General features: G+C 40.8%; 1 protein-coding gene across 2 annotated transcripts in view; it reads left to right on the top strand.

Moving 5' to 3' along the window:
- LOC147178408 (uncharacterized) overlaps nucleotides 1-11,199 on the top strand; it is a 53,830-nt gene extending 42,631 nt beyond the window's left edge. For both annotated transcript variants that reach the window (XM_086067815.1, XM_086067817.1), the window contains exons 8-16: nucleotides 146-305; nucleotides 384-500; nucleotides 611-766; nucleotides 928-1,078; nucleotides 1,169-1,790; nucleotides 1,885-2,038; nucleotides 2,135-2,224; nucleotides 2,572-2,767; nucleotides 4,403-11,199. In XM_086067815.1, the coding sequence (XP_085923941.1) occupies nucleotides 146-305; nucleotides 384-500; nucleotides 611-766; nucleotides 928-1,078; nucleotides 1,169-1,790; nucleotides 1,885-2,038; nucleotides 2,135-2,224; nucleotides 2,572-2,767; nucleotides 4,403-10,743 (7,987 nt within the window). In that variant the 3' untranslated portion in view covers nucleotides 10,744-11,199. The remainder of the gene's footprint in view (nucleotides 1-145; nucleotides 306-383; nucleotides 501-610; nucleotides 767-927; nucleotides 1,079-1,168; nucleotides 1,791-1,884; nucleotides 2,039-2,134; nucleotides 2,225-2,571; nucleotides 2,768-4,402) is intronic.
- The last annotated feature ends 970 nt before the right edge of the window (nucleotides 11,200-12,169 follow it).

The raw sequence follows: 12,169 nt of genomic DNA on the forward strand, positions 1-12,169 counted from the left end.
TATATTCATCATTTTAAGTGTTTTATGTTTTTTTTAAAAACAAGAGATTCTCGTGACAATATTAAACTCTGCAGGGACACTTATCTCAATTGACTGGAAATCTATTGCCTAATATATTAACAAACTTATCTTTTTGTTTGTCAAGGGTTTGTGACTGTGAGGAATTGGACATGTCTGAAAGTGATGCTGCAAAGCTTGTTGCAAGCATTGAGGTGGAGATGTTCGACATATTTCGCAATACAGACAGCAAATACATGAACAAGTACAGAACAATTATGTTCAACTTGAAAGATCCAAGAAACAAGGTTGGCTCAAACTCAAGTGCTATTTTATTATCCTTGTATATACTGCGCTATTTAAGATGACAGATCATTTTTCTCTAGGGCTTGTTGTATCGAGTTGTGCAAGGAGACATCAGTCCTTTCAGACTCGTCAGGATGAGCCAAAAGGACATGCAGGCTACCAAGGCCCCAGACCACGATGTAAAGGACACATCAGGGGTAAATCTAATTTCAGCTGTCCCCAACCAAAAAAAAAAGGCAGGCAATCATTCATTAACACATTTTCAGCAGTTTCACTTTGGGATCAATACCTTCCTGTTTGTTTTTAGGGTAAAGATGCAGCCGCCAAAGTGCCCATTTTGTTGCAGCAGCCTCAAGCTGTCAAGGTTGATCTTTCCTGTTTGAATATCACTAAACCTGAAGCTGTGAAGGTTGATGTTTCCAGTTTGAACATCACAAAACCTGATAAAAGACCAGTGGGCAATGTGAGCATTTATCTTATTCCGATGCAGATAATGTTTTGATATAATAACAACAACCTCTTGCTCTCTTGCTAATATACTGTAATTCTCTGCAATCTGTGGTTATGATAACATTTGTGTATGGAAATAATAATGTGATGTTTTGTTTTTTATCCTGCAAACAGAAGAGAAGTTTTTCTACTCCCACTCCTAGGAACAGAATAAGTGAGCCAAGCAAGGGGAGTGCAGTGCCAGACGTTCTTGCCTGTATGCTTAAAGACACGACCTCAGAACACAAGGCTCACCTATTTGACTTAAAATGCAAGATATGTACAGGTGAATTAAACACATGTGTGGCATTATAAGCATAGTATCGCTACATCATACGGAGTTGCTAACATTTCAAATATTTTTTTCTTTTTAAAGGACAAATAGGGGAGGATGAACCCCCAAACAAAAAAAACAAGACGTCTGAATCAAGCGATAAACCTCTTTCATGGTGGAGAAAGTCTGCAGGAAATGACTCACCGCTACGAGCGCCGCCTGACTCACCCGATTCGCCTGACTTTGATTATTCATCATCATCTAATTTCGACCCTTCTTCCCGTCTTGTTATTGACACCAGTGTCTTTGCTGTCACCGAATCTCCCGCTTCTCCCATTAAGAATTCTCCAGCCTCCCCAACTTTCGAGTCACCTGCTTCCCCTGACATGGAGTCTCCTGCATCCCCAGACACTTCTAACACAATAACATCAAAAAGAACATATACGCCTGTTGTGATTCCAGCTGTCTCCACAGTAACTATTACAAGGCGTGACCCCCGTACTGCAGCCAATAGGAGCTATGCTTCATCATGTAGCACCTCTGGAACCACAAATACATTGAAGAACCAATCAGCACCTTATGCTCCTCTTAAAGAGGAGAGCTTGACAAAACCAAAACCATCTGTACCCAAGTTGCCAGCGCCACCAACAAAACTATTACCAAAATCGATCCTAATGAAGCCATCATCTTCAGCTGATCCCCGACTCTATGGCACATCCTCAAGGTATTTATGGAAAGAGTTAGGTATGATGGAATAATATTTCTTAAAATTGTGTGGAAGGACTAAAATGTGTTTGTTTTGGTGGATTATTTTCCAGAAATGCGATCAGTGACTCTCGAACCAATGGTGAAACGTCACAATTCCTGGCCAAGCAAGAAGTACTGTGGAAAGGCTTCCTCAACATGCTCACTGTGTCAAAATTTGCGACGAAGGGCTATCTGGTTTCAGGACCAGCCGAACCTCTGAAATCGGTAATATGAAAAAAAAATAATAATAATACTGGATCAACTCAATCATTTTCTTTGGAGTTAAACAAAAATTAATGAGCATCTTATTGTTCTCTTTAGGAACTACCTGATTCCATCGAAATTGGTGGACGAATCATGCCTCAAACAGTGTGGGACTACGTTGCCAAGCTCAAGACCAACATTAGAAAGGCAAGCATCATTTGCACTCACCTCCTTAATTATTTGAACAGTGAGGCCAAGTCCTTCATTTTTGCTGTATGTAGACTGATTGTTACACCATTAAACAATGCTAAATGTCTATGCAATGTTTCCAACATAAAATTATGTAACAAACACAAACAAACAAAAAACTGAAAACCAAGCAATTGTGAAGATGAAATTTGATTTTAGTCTATAGAAAACTGTGGGGAAAGGAGAAAAGAAAAGGAATTGGCCTCGCTGTTCGTATACTTTTGGAGTGAAGTGTATATTAGATTAATTTGTCTTCTTGTGCAACACTATTTACATTATATCCATTTTTTGTTGTTGTTTATCAGGAATTATGCATGATCCGCTTTCATCCTGCTACTGAAGAAGAAGAGGTGGCATACGTCTCACTCTTTTCATACTTCAGCAGCAGAGGGCGTTTTGGTGTTGTTTCCAACAACAGCCGTTCCATCAAGGATGTCTACATCGTACCACTTAGCGCAAAAGAATCCATTCCATCCATACTGCAACCTCTGGAAGGACCAGGTGTGAAAATGCTCCAGCCCTTTGACTATATTACTATTCCTACCTTCATCATGACATTTTGTCTGCTTATTTAATGATTACCTACCAAATATATTGCAACTCAACAGCTTATTATTTAGAAGCACAACAGACACATTCTTTTATATATTAGGTTGCACATTTTGGTTGGTGGTTGAAAGTATTAACATAAAATAGCCAAACCCCAGCCACCCAATGGACATGTGTCTAATTAAATCAATTTTATGTATCATGGTAGATGAGTGGTTACTATGTCTGCCTCACAGTTTTGAGGTTCAGGATTCGTCTCTCTGCTCTGACTTTCGTGTTTAGTTTCTGTGGGTACTTTGGCTTCCTTTCACATTCCAAAAATATGCATGTTAAGTTAAGCGTAAAGCTGTAGACTCTAAATCAGGAGCCTCAAACTCAACTTTAAATAGGTAAGATATTAGTATATATATTAGTATAGTAGTATATTATTACTGTGTAGGTAAAGTTTAAATGGGTTAAAAAAAAAGTTTTGAAAAAAAACACTAATTATATGAAACGCATACGTCGCGTTTTACCCAGCCCTACTAAGCACATTATGTGTAAACATTTGTTTATTTAATCTCTACAGGGTGTCGATCAAGTCTAGTTACATGGTAAAACAAAACAAAACACATATTTCTTAAAATAAAAGAATTTTATTCAATTGTAATGTTGATAATATTTTCATCATGATTTCCATAATTTTTAATGCATAATTTGATGTGCTTTTCAAAATTCAGGTGAAGTCAATGGAATAGGTCTACATTGTACTTGATTTCAGCACATTGACTGGTAATGCGTTCTCTCATGTGGTTTAAATCTATAATCATCATCGAGTACACCTGAAATTTGCAAAGTGCATCAAATTATGCATTGAAAATAATGGAAATCATGTTGAAAATGTTATTTATCAACATTACAATTGAATAAAATTGTTTTGTTTTAAGAAGTGTTTTTTTTTTTTTTACCATATACTCAGACTTTTTGGACGCCATTTATGTTGACCAGTTACTTTGACAGGGGTGCTGTTAAATACTATAGTTTAAAATAATAACCTGAATTCAGTCAGTTTTTTTTCCTCCAGGTCCTTATTTTGAATAGTAAAAAATAAATAAATAAAATCAGTAATTATCACTATCGACTGATATCAAACACTAAAATCGTGATGTTCTTTTCTGCGATGCTGTCCAGCCCTAAGTATTATAATTATACCTAATCCAATCTTTTCAAACTTAAATAATAACAATTTGGAACCTAAGTCCATCAGAATGTGAACATGATTTGTGACCCGGTTCCCTGTCTAATCTCCCTAGTATTTTACATACTCCTCAGTATGTCTAGTTGAATCTGATTTCTTGAGCACTTTAACTCTCTCTGTGCATTCAAGACGTATTGGGTGCCCCTATGCTCAACAACAACAACAACAACAACAACAAAACATTATGAAAATCTCATCTGCCTGTAAATGGCCCCCGGAACCTCAAGTTTGAGACCCCTTCCTCTTAATTGTCCATAAGTATGATTGTGTGTGTAAATTAGTTGATTGTTAGATATAATAATATAACAAATTAAATGATTGTTGTTAACAAAATTTTTGTTTCTTTGCAGGGCTTGAAAAGAACAGGCCCAATCTTCTTCTTGGTTTGGCAATTATACAAAAAGTAAAACGTTCGGGAAGTCTACTTCAGGAAATGGAAGAAAATAAATCAAAACCTCTCTCTAAAGACCCTATGTGGATCCCCAAACCGCCGGTCCTCTATGGTTCTGACAAATTGGAGGTTTTCCAACCCTATGATCCCGAGACTCCTAAAAGCACAACTCCTCCTGTTTCACCCCCTCGTCCTGGGTCACCATCAGATTTCTCTTCTAATGCAAAAACGCAGCCATCACTTCTGATGTCTTTTAAATCAAACACCACCGTTTCTACCTCAGCCCTTGCTGCATCCACCCAATCCACATCTAGCACCGTTTCTGACAGGAATATGAAAGCCCACAGTGATTCACCACTTTCAACTATCTTGCATACATTGTTTAAAGATAAGCAAACTACTGCCATGGTCTGTAATGAGGAACATTGTACTACTAAAGTAACAACAGTAAGTGCTAAGGTATCTGTGTTTTCTCACGTATCCGGCTCAATGATAGATCCAATTGTTCAACAATATGGACAGAAGTCTAAAGTCAAAAATTTAGAAGAGGAAAATACATTTGATCGTCCCTATGACCCAGAGGAGGAGTATGATCCAGCAATAGGATATGGAGCCATTTCTTCACAGAGCAAAGGAAACAATAAATTTAAAGACCCTCCATTATCAAGCTCTGTAGATGATGATGTGGCCTATGATCCAGAGGATGAGACTATTTTTCAAGATGTGCAATCTGATGCAAAGAAGCCGACTCAAACTAAAATGTTAAGCTGTCCAACATCATTTCCAATTTCCACACCGGTTGACACACCGTCTTTTGCCAAAACTCCACCCCAAACCTCTTCTCGAACTTCAGTTCCACAGAACCTTCCCACAGGTACTATAGTCGTATCAGCTGCGACACTGACTGAGCAGCAGCGAAAGCTTGAGGAACTCAATAAACAGATTGAAGAGCAAAAACGACAGTTAAAGGAACAGGAAGAAGCACTTCGTCAACAAAGAGAGGCTGTTGGCATGTTCATGGCTAAATTTTCTGGTGCCGATTCCATGATGTCTTCTCCCTCAAAGTCTCTGCCTCTCAGTCAAGTCTCATCCCTTCATAGTGGTATAATGCACTCAAAAGATTCAAAGCCAGAAGAGGCCCACAGTCGAACAGAGGCTGTAGATGCTCCCGGCAGAGAGTCACAAACTGATGCCATTCCTTCTTTGAATGTCACTTCAGGTACAGAACAAGCTGAGTTATCTGATAATACAAACGATAACGAAAAATCTTCTGCTGGTGAGATTGAGGAGTCTGATGTACCTTATGATCCAGAGGATGAACTTTTCAATGAAATCCAAGACGATGTATTTCAAGCAGTCACCACAAAGATTGAGGATTCCTCCTTACCGAGACAATATGCATCTCCAATTTCATATCAAAGCAGAAGGCGTAGGTCATCACCGAAGAAGCGAAGCCATCGTGAAAGAGACCGCTGCAGAAGTCCTTCAAGGAGATCCCAGCAGCGTTCTGGGTCACGTTCCAGGAAACACAGAGAAAGGGATAGACACAGAAAAAGTGAGAGAGACCGGTCAAAGCATCGAACTAGAGATCCCTCTGAACGCCAGACACGTCACCATAAATTACACAGTACACACCGGCATTCCCGTGATCGTAGGCGGTCACCATCCTTTCCTAGCGAAAATGATTTGATGTCACATGCACAGAAAGAGTTTACGGCATCCCCAAATATCACTGAGAAACAAACTGAGAACCAAGGAGGTTTAAAATGTGAGTTGAACCCAGATGTTGGACAATTTGAACCTAGTAAGACACTATACGCCCCACTTTCTATGAAAAATACCAGCGATGAATGCAATTTAAAATCTGATATATCTGACAAAGACATTTCACAAGAAAATTTGCCAAATTTAAAACTTGAAACTTCCCAACCACCAAAATCCAATGAACCTTTAACAAACATGGACAGCGGGCCTGATAACTCAGTTAATGTGCTACCTCCACAGATGAATAAACAACTGGGAACAAGTGGAGATAAATTTGAAAGTTCAATTCCTCTAAGAGAGAGTGACCCCCCCATTCGAGATTCCCCTGAGAGCCCTGATCCTGATCCACAGTTTATCAAACCAAGTTGCGAAGAAAATAATCCCTCTCTTGAATGTAATAAAATCATAGATTCCCAGACACAAATCAGTAACCTGACACCAGCTGTGGAAGTAAAAAATGTTTTCCAGCTTCCCTTAAGCCAAGCGACTTTGTTGAACATACCACCAAACATTGAAGGTACATCAATTGGCAATCTTATTTTTAAAGCACTTGATATACAGAATGCAGATTCAGGAAAGCTGAATGTGACAAAGGAAGAAAGTGAGGGGAAATATTTTGATCAAAAACATTTAGAAATACTGAGTCAAGGGGGTGGACCTTTAAATTCGTCTGTGGAAATAAGTACTTTTTCTGGACCTGAAATGGGCCAAGGTCTAAAATGTTCAAGAACGGGTAATGATCCAGAGCAAGATACTAAAGTTCTTAATCTGATGGGAGATGAAAATATGTCCCAGTCACAACCAGCAAGCAAGAAAGGTGTCAGAGTTATTGGAGGTTCACAATATCAAGGCAGGATTTCAGATTTGACAAAAAATATCGGTGACCCCGGTATCAAAAACAAGATTTTTCCTCAGGTGAAGGATTTACAGCAACATCAAAGAGATGTTGACTTAAATGTAAGACATTGCGATCCAGAAAGTAGTTCAAAGTCACATTTACCCACATATTCTGATGATAGGTATCTTTGTACAGCGTCCCCTGTAATGCCAGATGAAAAGCATCAAAATGAAAAATGCTTGAAAAGTGAAGAAGAGGCATCAATGCGTAGACCAGGACTATCTATAAATTATGGACATTTTCAGTCCAGCACTTCACGTATGGGACAAGACAGTATTGAATCCGAACACCATTTCAAGGAAGCGCAGTATCATATTAAGTTTGAAAGGAGTGTGCATAGCCTTGACATAAAAGTATCAGGAAACTTAAATGATCGTAGAAGATATGATGTCAGAGAGAGCCAAGGTGTAGCTTGTATGGGTGGTCAAGATTTTAGTCATGGAGTTGGCCCACATGTTCCAGATAGAGGCATTGGAGGAAGACTTACAGACAGGAACTATGTAAACATTCAAGGAATCAAGCATGACCAATGTCCTGAGAGGACAAATGAAAAAAATTGTCAGCAAGACCAATACGCTATTTCTAATATTATAAAAGCAGATTGGCGAACTGAAAAAACTGGTCCAAGCATTCACAGCGTTCAAAATATGGAACTGTTTGAGCGTAAGACATATGTTGATTGGAATTGTCCAGGATCAGTTAAAGATTCCGTAAAAGTAGGGCATCACAGACAAGATGAAGATAAAGTCCATCCGCCCGGTTGGAGAGGAACAGCAATGGAAAGCCATGAGCCTGAAAAAATAGCTACTGGTTTTGTAGACCCTTGTAAACCACTAGTTGAAATGGGAGGGACAAATGTGGGGCCTTTAAAGCATGATAGGACAGGTGGTTCACATGTCGCTGGACCAAGGGAGGAGAAGATGTTCCCTGATATAGAAGTCCCAATACGTGACAGGAGAGAACCGGGTGGTCCAGATTTCACCAGAGCAGGTACTGATGTCAGAGGACCCAATATGAATAACTGGAATGGACCCGAGCGGTTATGTGGCGACATGAGAATTCCTTTCCATAGGAGAGGGCCAGGTTTTAGTGATTTCAGAACACAGGAACGGAACATTGTAAATCCAACTATGGTTGATTGTGCTTATGACATGAACACTGTAGGTCCTGATTTAAGAGAACCAAGACCTGAAAATAAACATTCAGCTATGAATAGTTTAGGATATGGTGTGAGAGGACCAGGTGCCCCAGTTTATTTAGGATCATGTTTTGAAAGAGGTCCAGGTAGGGAGGGCCCTAGCCCTGTACAAGATAGTAGAGGGCAGCGAGGTCCAGGAGACCATGATGTCAGGGGACAAAGGCCTGATGGAAGAAAACCTGCACTGGAATGTCAGAGGATCGACGCAAAAGGACTTGCAGGCTCACATTTCAGTGGGCCGGTGAATGAAAGGAAAGAATCATCAATCAACCATCCTGAGGTTGAGAGAAACATATCTCAATGTCCAGATTTTAGTGGAATGGAACCTAGCGGAGAAAGAGGATTACCATTTTTTGCTGGACCAGGTCGCGAGAGGATAGGCAATAATCAGAGAGAACATGGATTCGAAAGGAGCTTAATAGAGGATCAAGTGCCGTCTGGTGCTTGGAGAGACCAACACACTGATGACTTGGGCCATAATAGGCACGGACCTAGTAGACCAGCCTGGGATCCTCAGTCAGAAAGAGGGAATCCAAATCTGGAGACAGCCTTGCATGACTGGAGAGGGCCAAATATTAGAGGACCAGGATCTGAAATAGATGACCCAGGGCCTGATAACAGAAGACATCAACTACTTATAGAAAAAAGAACGGTAGAAGCAAGAATTCCAAACCGACCAGGGGATCAACATATGGATCCAAACACAGAGTTCCCATGTCCTGATAGGAGACATCTGGATAGGCAGGAAACGAGGCACAGCGATGTTTTTTCTGACAGGAGAGGCACAGACAATCGTTTTGGAAGACCTGGCCCAGATAAAATGCCACCACAAATGATGGGCCCAGAGTGCAACTGGAGAGATACACATTTCAGAGCAGACTTAAGGCCTGAGAGGAAAGGAAATCCAGACATTGAGGGCTTGGGGCCTGACAGACGAGAACCAGAAGACCGTTACTGCCGAGACAGACATTTTGAGAGAGATCCAGGTGGACCAGGTCCTAATTGGAGAGATAATGAACCATCATTCATGGGACCAGGAAACAGGCAGAACAACAGATCAGGTCAAGATAACAGGGAAGATCAAAGAAATAGAAGTAAATGTGACTTGGAATATAGTCACGAAACAAAATGGAAAGTGACAGATTGCAGGTATCCAGCACCAGATCATAGAGGCCCAGACGCTGAGAAACGCTGGTCTGATGGAGGTGAAGTTCAATTTAAAAATGAGTTGAACCGTCAAGATAACAGGTATCCTCGGTTGATTCCAGAGGGCGTTGATGTAGACGTTTTTGAATATAATACAGGGGGCCCTTGTAATGCACAGAGGGGCCCTGTGCTTAGGGAGCATGAGCACACACCAGATTGGACACCTTCGGGGCCTAGAAGAATCCCTGACGATGACTGGGGTGGTCCTGACTGTAGGGATCCAAGGCCTTTTCAAGATGATGGTGATGTGGAGTGTGCTAGGCCTGATGGAGTAGGAACTGGAAATGACTGTAGAGAGACTGGTAGAGGAGGTGCTGAGCCAAGATGGGGATCAGAAAACATGGGCTGCAGACAACAGGGCCATGAAAGGAGAGTTCTAGTCGGTGGAGTACGTGGAAGAAGAGGTCCAAGCATGGAACGTCAAAGGCCTGTACATGGGGTTCCTAATAGAAATAATTCATTCCGAAACAGAAGAGAAATTGAGATTCAGGACAACCACGAGCGAAGAGGAATAGGAGAAACAAATGTTCGACGCAATGAAAATCTGTATCTTGAAAGGCCAGGGAGTGATGGTAGAAATTTACATCCTAGAGCAATGGAAAGAGAAAGTGACAATTTAAACGTTGAAGGCCCTACACCAGGTGGCCAAGGATCTGAACCTGGATTTAGAATGCAAGACTGTGACATGAAAAGGGGTATTCATAACAAAATGGATACGAGGGGGGCACCTGACAATCCAAGACTGGGACATGGACCTGGTGGTTGGGATAGAGACACTCAAGTCCCTGCGTGGAATCGAAGAGGTGAGGACAAAATGGGCACAGTGTTAGATTCACGGGAACCCGATCCTGCCACACAGGGTGGCATGGAATTGTCTGACATGAGGGGCTCAAGACGGTATAATAGACGAGGATTAAACAGCCGAGGTAGGAGCACAAGACAGAAGCGCAAAGAAGTCTGTGGTCCTCAGAGGGGGAATTGGGGTAGTTCAGAAAATCCGCAAAGTCAGCAAGATGCAGAAAGTCCAAAACCTAGGGCTGGCTTGCTGCCCACTCCAACCGAAGGCCGCATATACTTACCAAATCAGAAAATGAGCAATCCCAGAATGTTCAGCATAAAACAAAAGCAAATAGGCCACCAAGGGAACAGGCAGTGGATTAGAGATAGATCATTTAGTCCAGGAAGACAAAGACACGAGGCGGAAAGAAGTCCGGCTGACAATGGAGGTCAATAAGCCTTAACAAAAGTAACAAATTGGGAGCCTGAGATTCGCCTCCAAAAACTTAATCATAGAATGGGTTCATGATAATGCACATAAAAAAAAAAAATACATTTTCAATGCTGTCAATCATAACAATATATTAGTTGGAGGAGTCCATTCCTTAACATTTAACAACATGACCAAAATCAACATGATGACTGCTAAGTGAAATCTCAGCAGGTATTTCTGTTAACAATGTTTGTCTTGCTTGTCTCAGTTATAAAATTATATAAGCCCATGTATGATTCCCTTTGAATGGGATTAAATGTGTATCACACTAACCTCTTGTGAAGTCAAGTCATGGAGCATTTTCTTGAAGATTTACAAATTTGTACATAAATGTATATGTTCAGTTTATAGTGTATATGTTGCTTCAGTTTATGACCCTTTTACAACAACAAAAACACATTAAAAGGCCTAGCTTTTCAATTAGGTGTTTGAGTCATTGATTTCTTCCCTGAGTTTGAATTATTAAATTCATTGAAGGCTACACAGTAAATTCTGTAGAGTACATTTGATTCTCGAGTAAATTTGGGACAAAATTGACTCTGTTTTAGAGTAGGCTAATATTTACACTTGGAAGAGAATAAAATAAAGAATTGAAAATAAAATAAAATTCAAGGGTTGAGGAACAAATTCATAACCTTAAGCTTGGGAGACTCCCACACTACTGTTTGCTTATCTCTTGGAATTATGAAGATTTCAGCTGACACGAGCGATATACTAACACAGCAGGGGTGAGTTTGTTCCTCAACCCTTAAGTGACTTTTTCCCCCCAATTCTTTATTTTACTCTCTTCCGAGTGCAAATAATATCTATTTGGTCTCACTCTTAATAGAGTCAAATTGACTGTGCCATGTGATTGACCGTCTCCTCTCACCCCAAATCAGATGGTGTTGGCTGCAGACCATCCAAAATCCTCATGAGATGATTTTTCATCCTACAACGCCTATGGTATATTCTTAGACCAGGGATCTCCAAGTTCGGTCCTTGAGAGCCCCTATCAGGGCCGGTTTTTGCTGTGGGCAATGTGGGCGACCGCCCAGGTCGAAAATCTGAACAAATCTCGCTAGTTTTCTACTAGAGTACCGCACATTTGGTTGCTGGGGCGCCCTCATCTTCACGTCAACTTCTTGCGGAGACTCAAATCGGAAGAGGCAAGCGGGAGGGGGGCAAGGGATAGACAAACTTGTCACGTGACTCCGGTTGATTGACGGGAGAACGGGTGGCATTGGCACACTAAGATATTGAGACTTAAATGACGGTTATGGATCAAAAGTACAATTAAAAAGAAGCCATCAGGTGCCCAGTTTAGAAAAGAAAAAAAGCGGAGAAATGAGCATGACAAAGGTAGGCCGATTGCTATGAGTTCTGCGAGTGACAGTCGGCTAACGGCTAT

This window comes from Leptonotus elevatus, chromosome 2, assembly GCF_054856555.1.
Source record: "Leptonotus elevatus isolate MCC_2025b chromosome 2, RoL_Lele_1.0, whole genome shotgun sequence".
Lineage (NCBI taxonomy): Eukaryota > Metazoa > Chordata > Actinopteri > Syngnathiformes > Syngnathidae > Leptonotus > Leptonotus elevatus.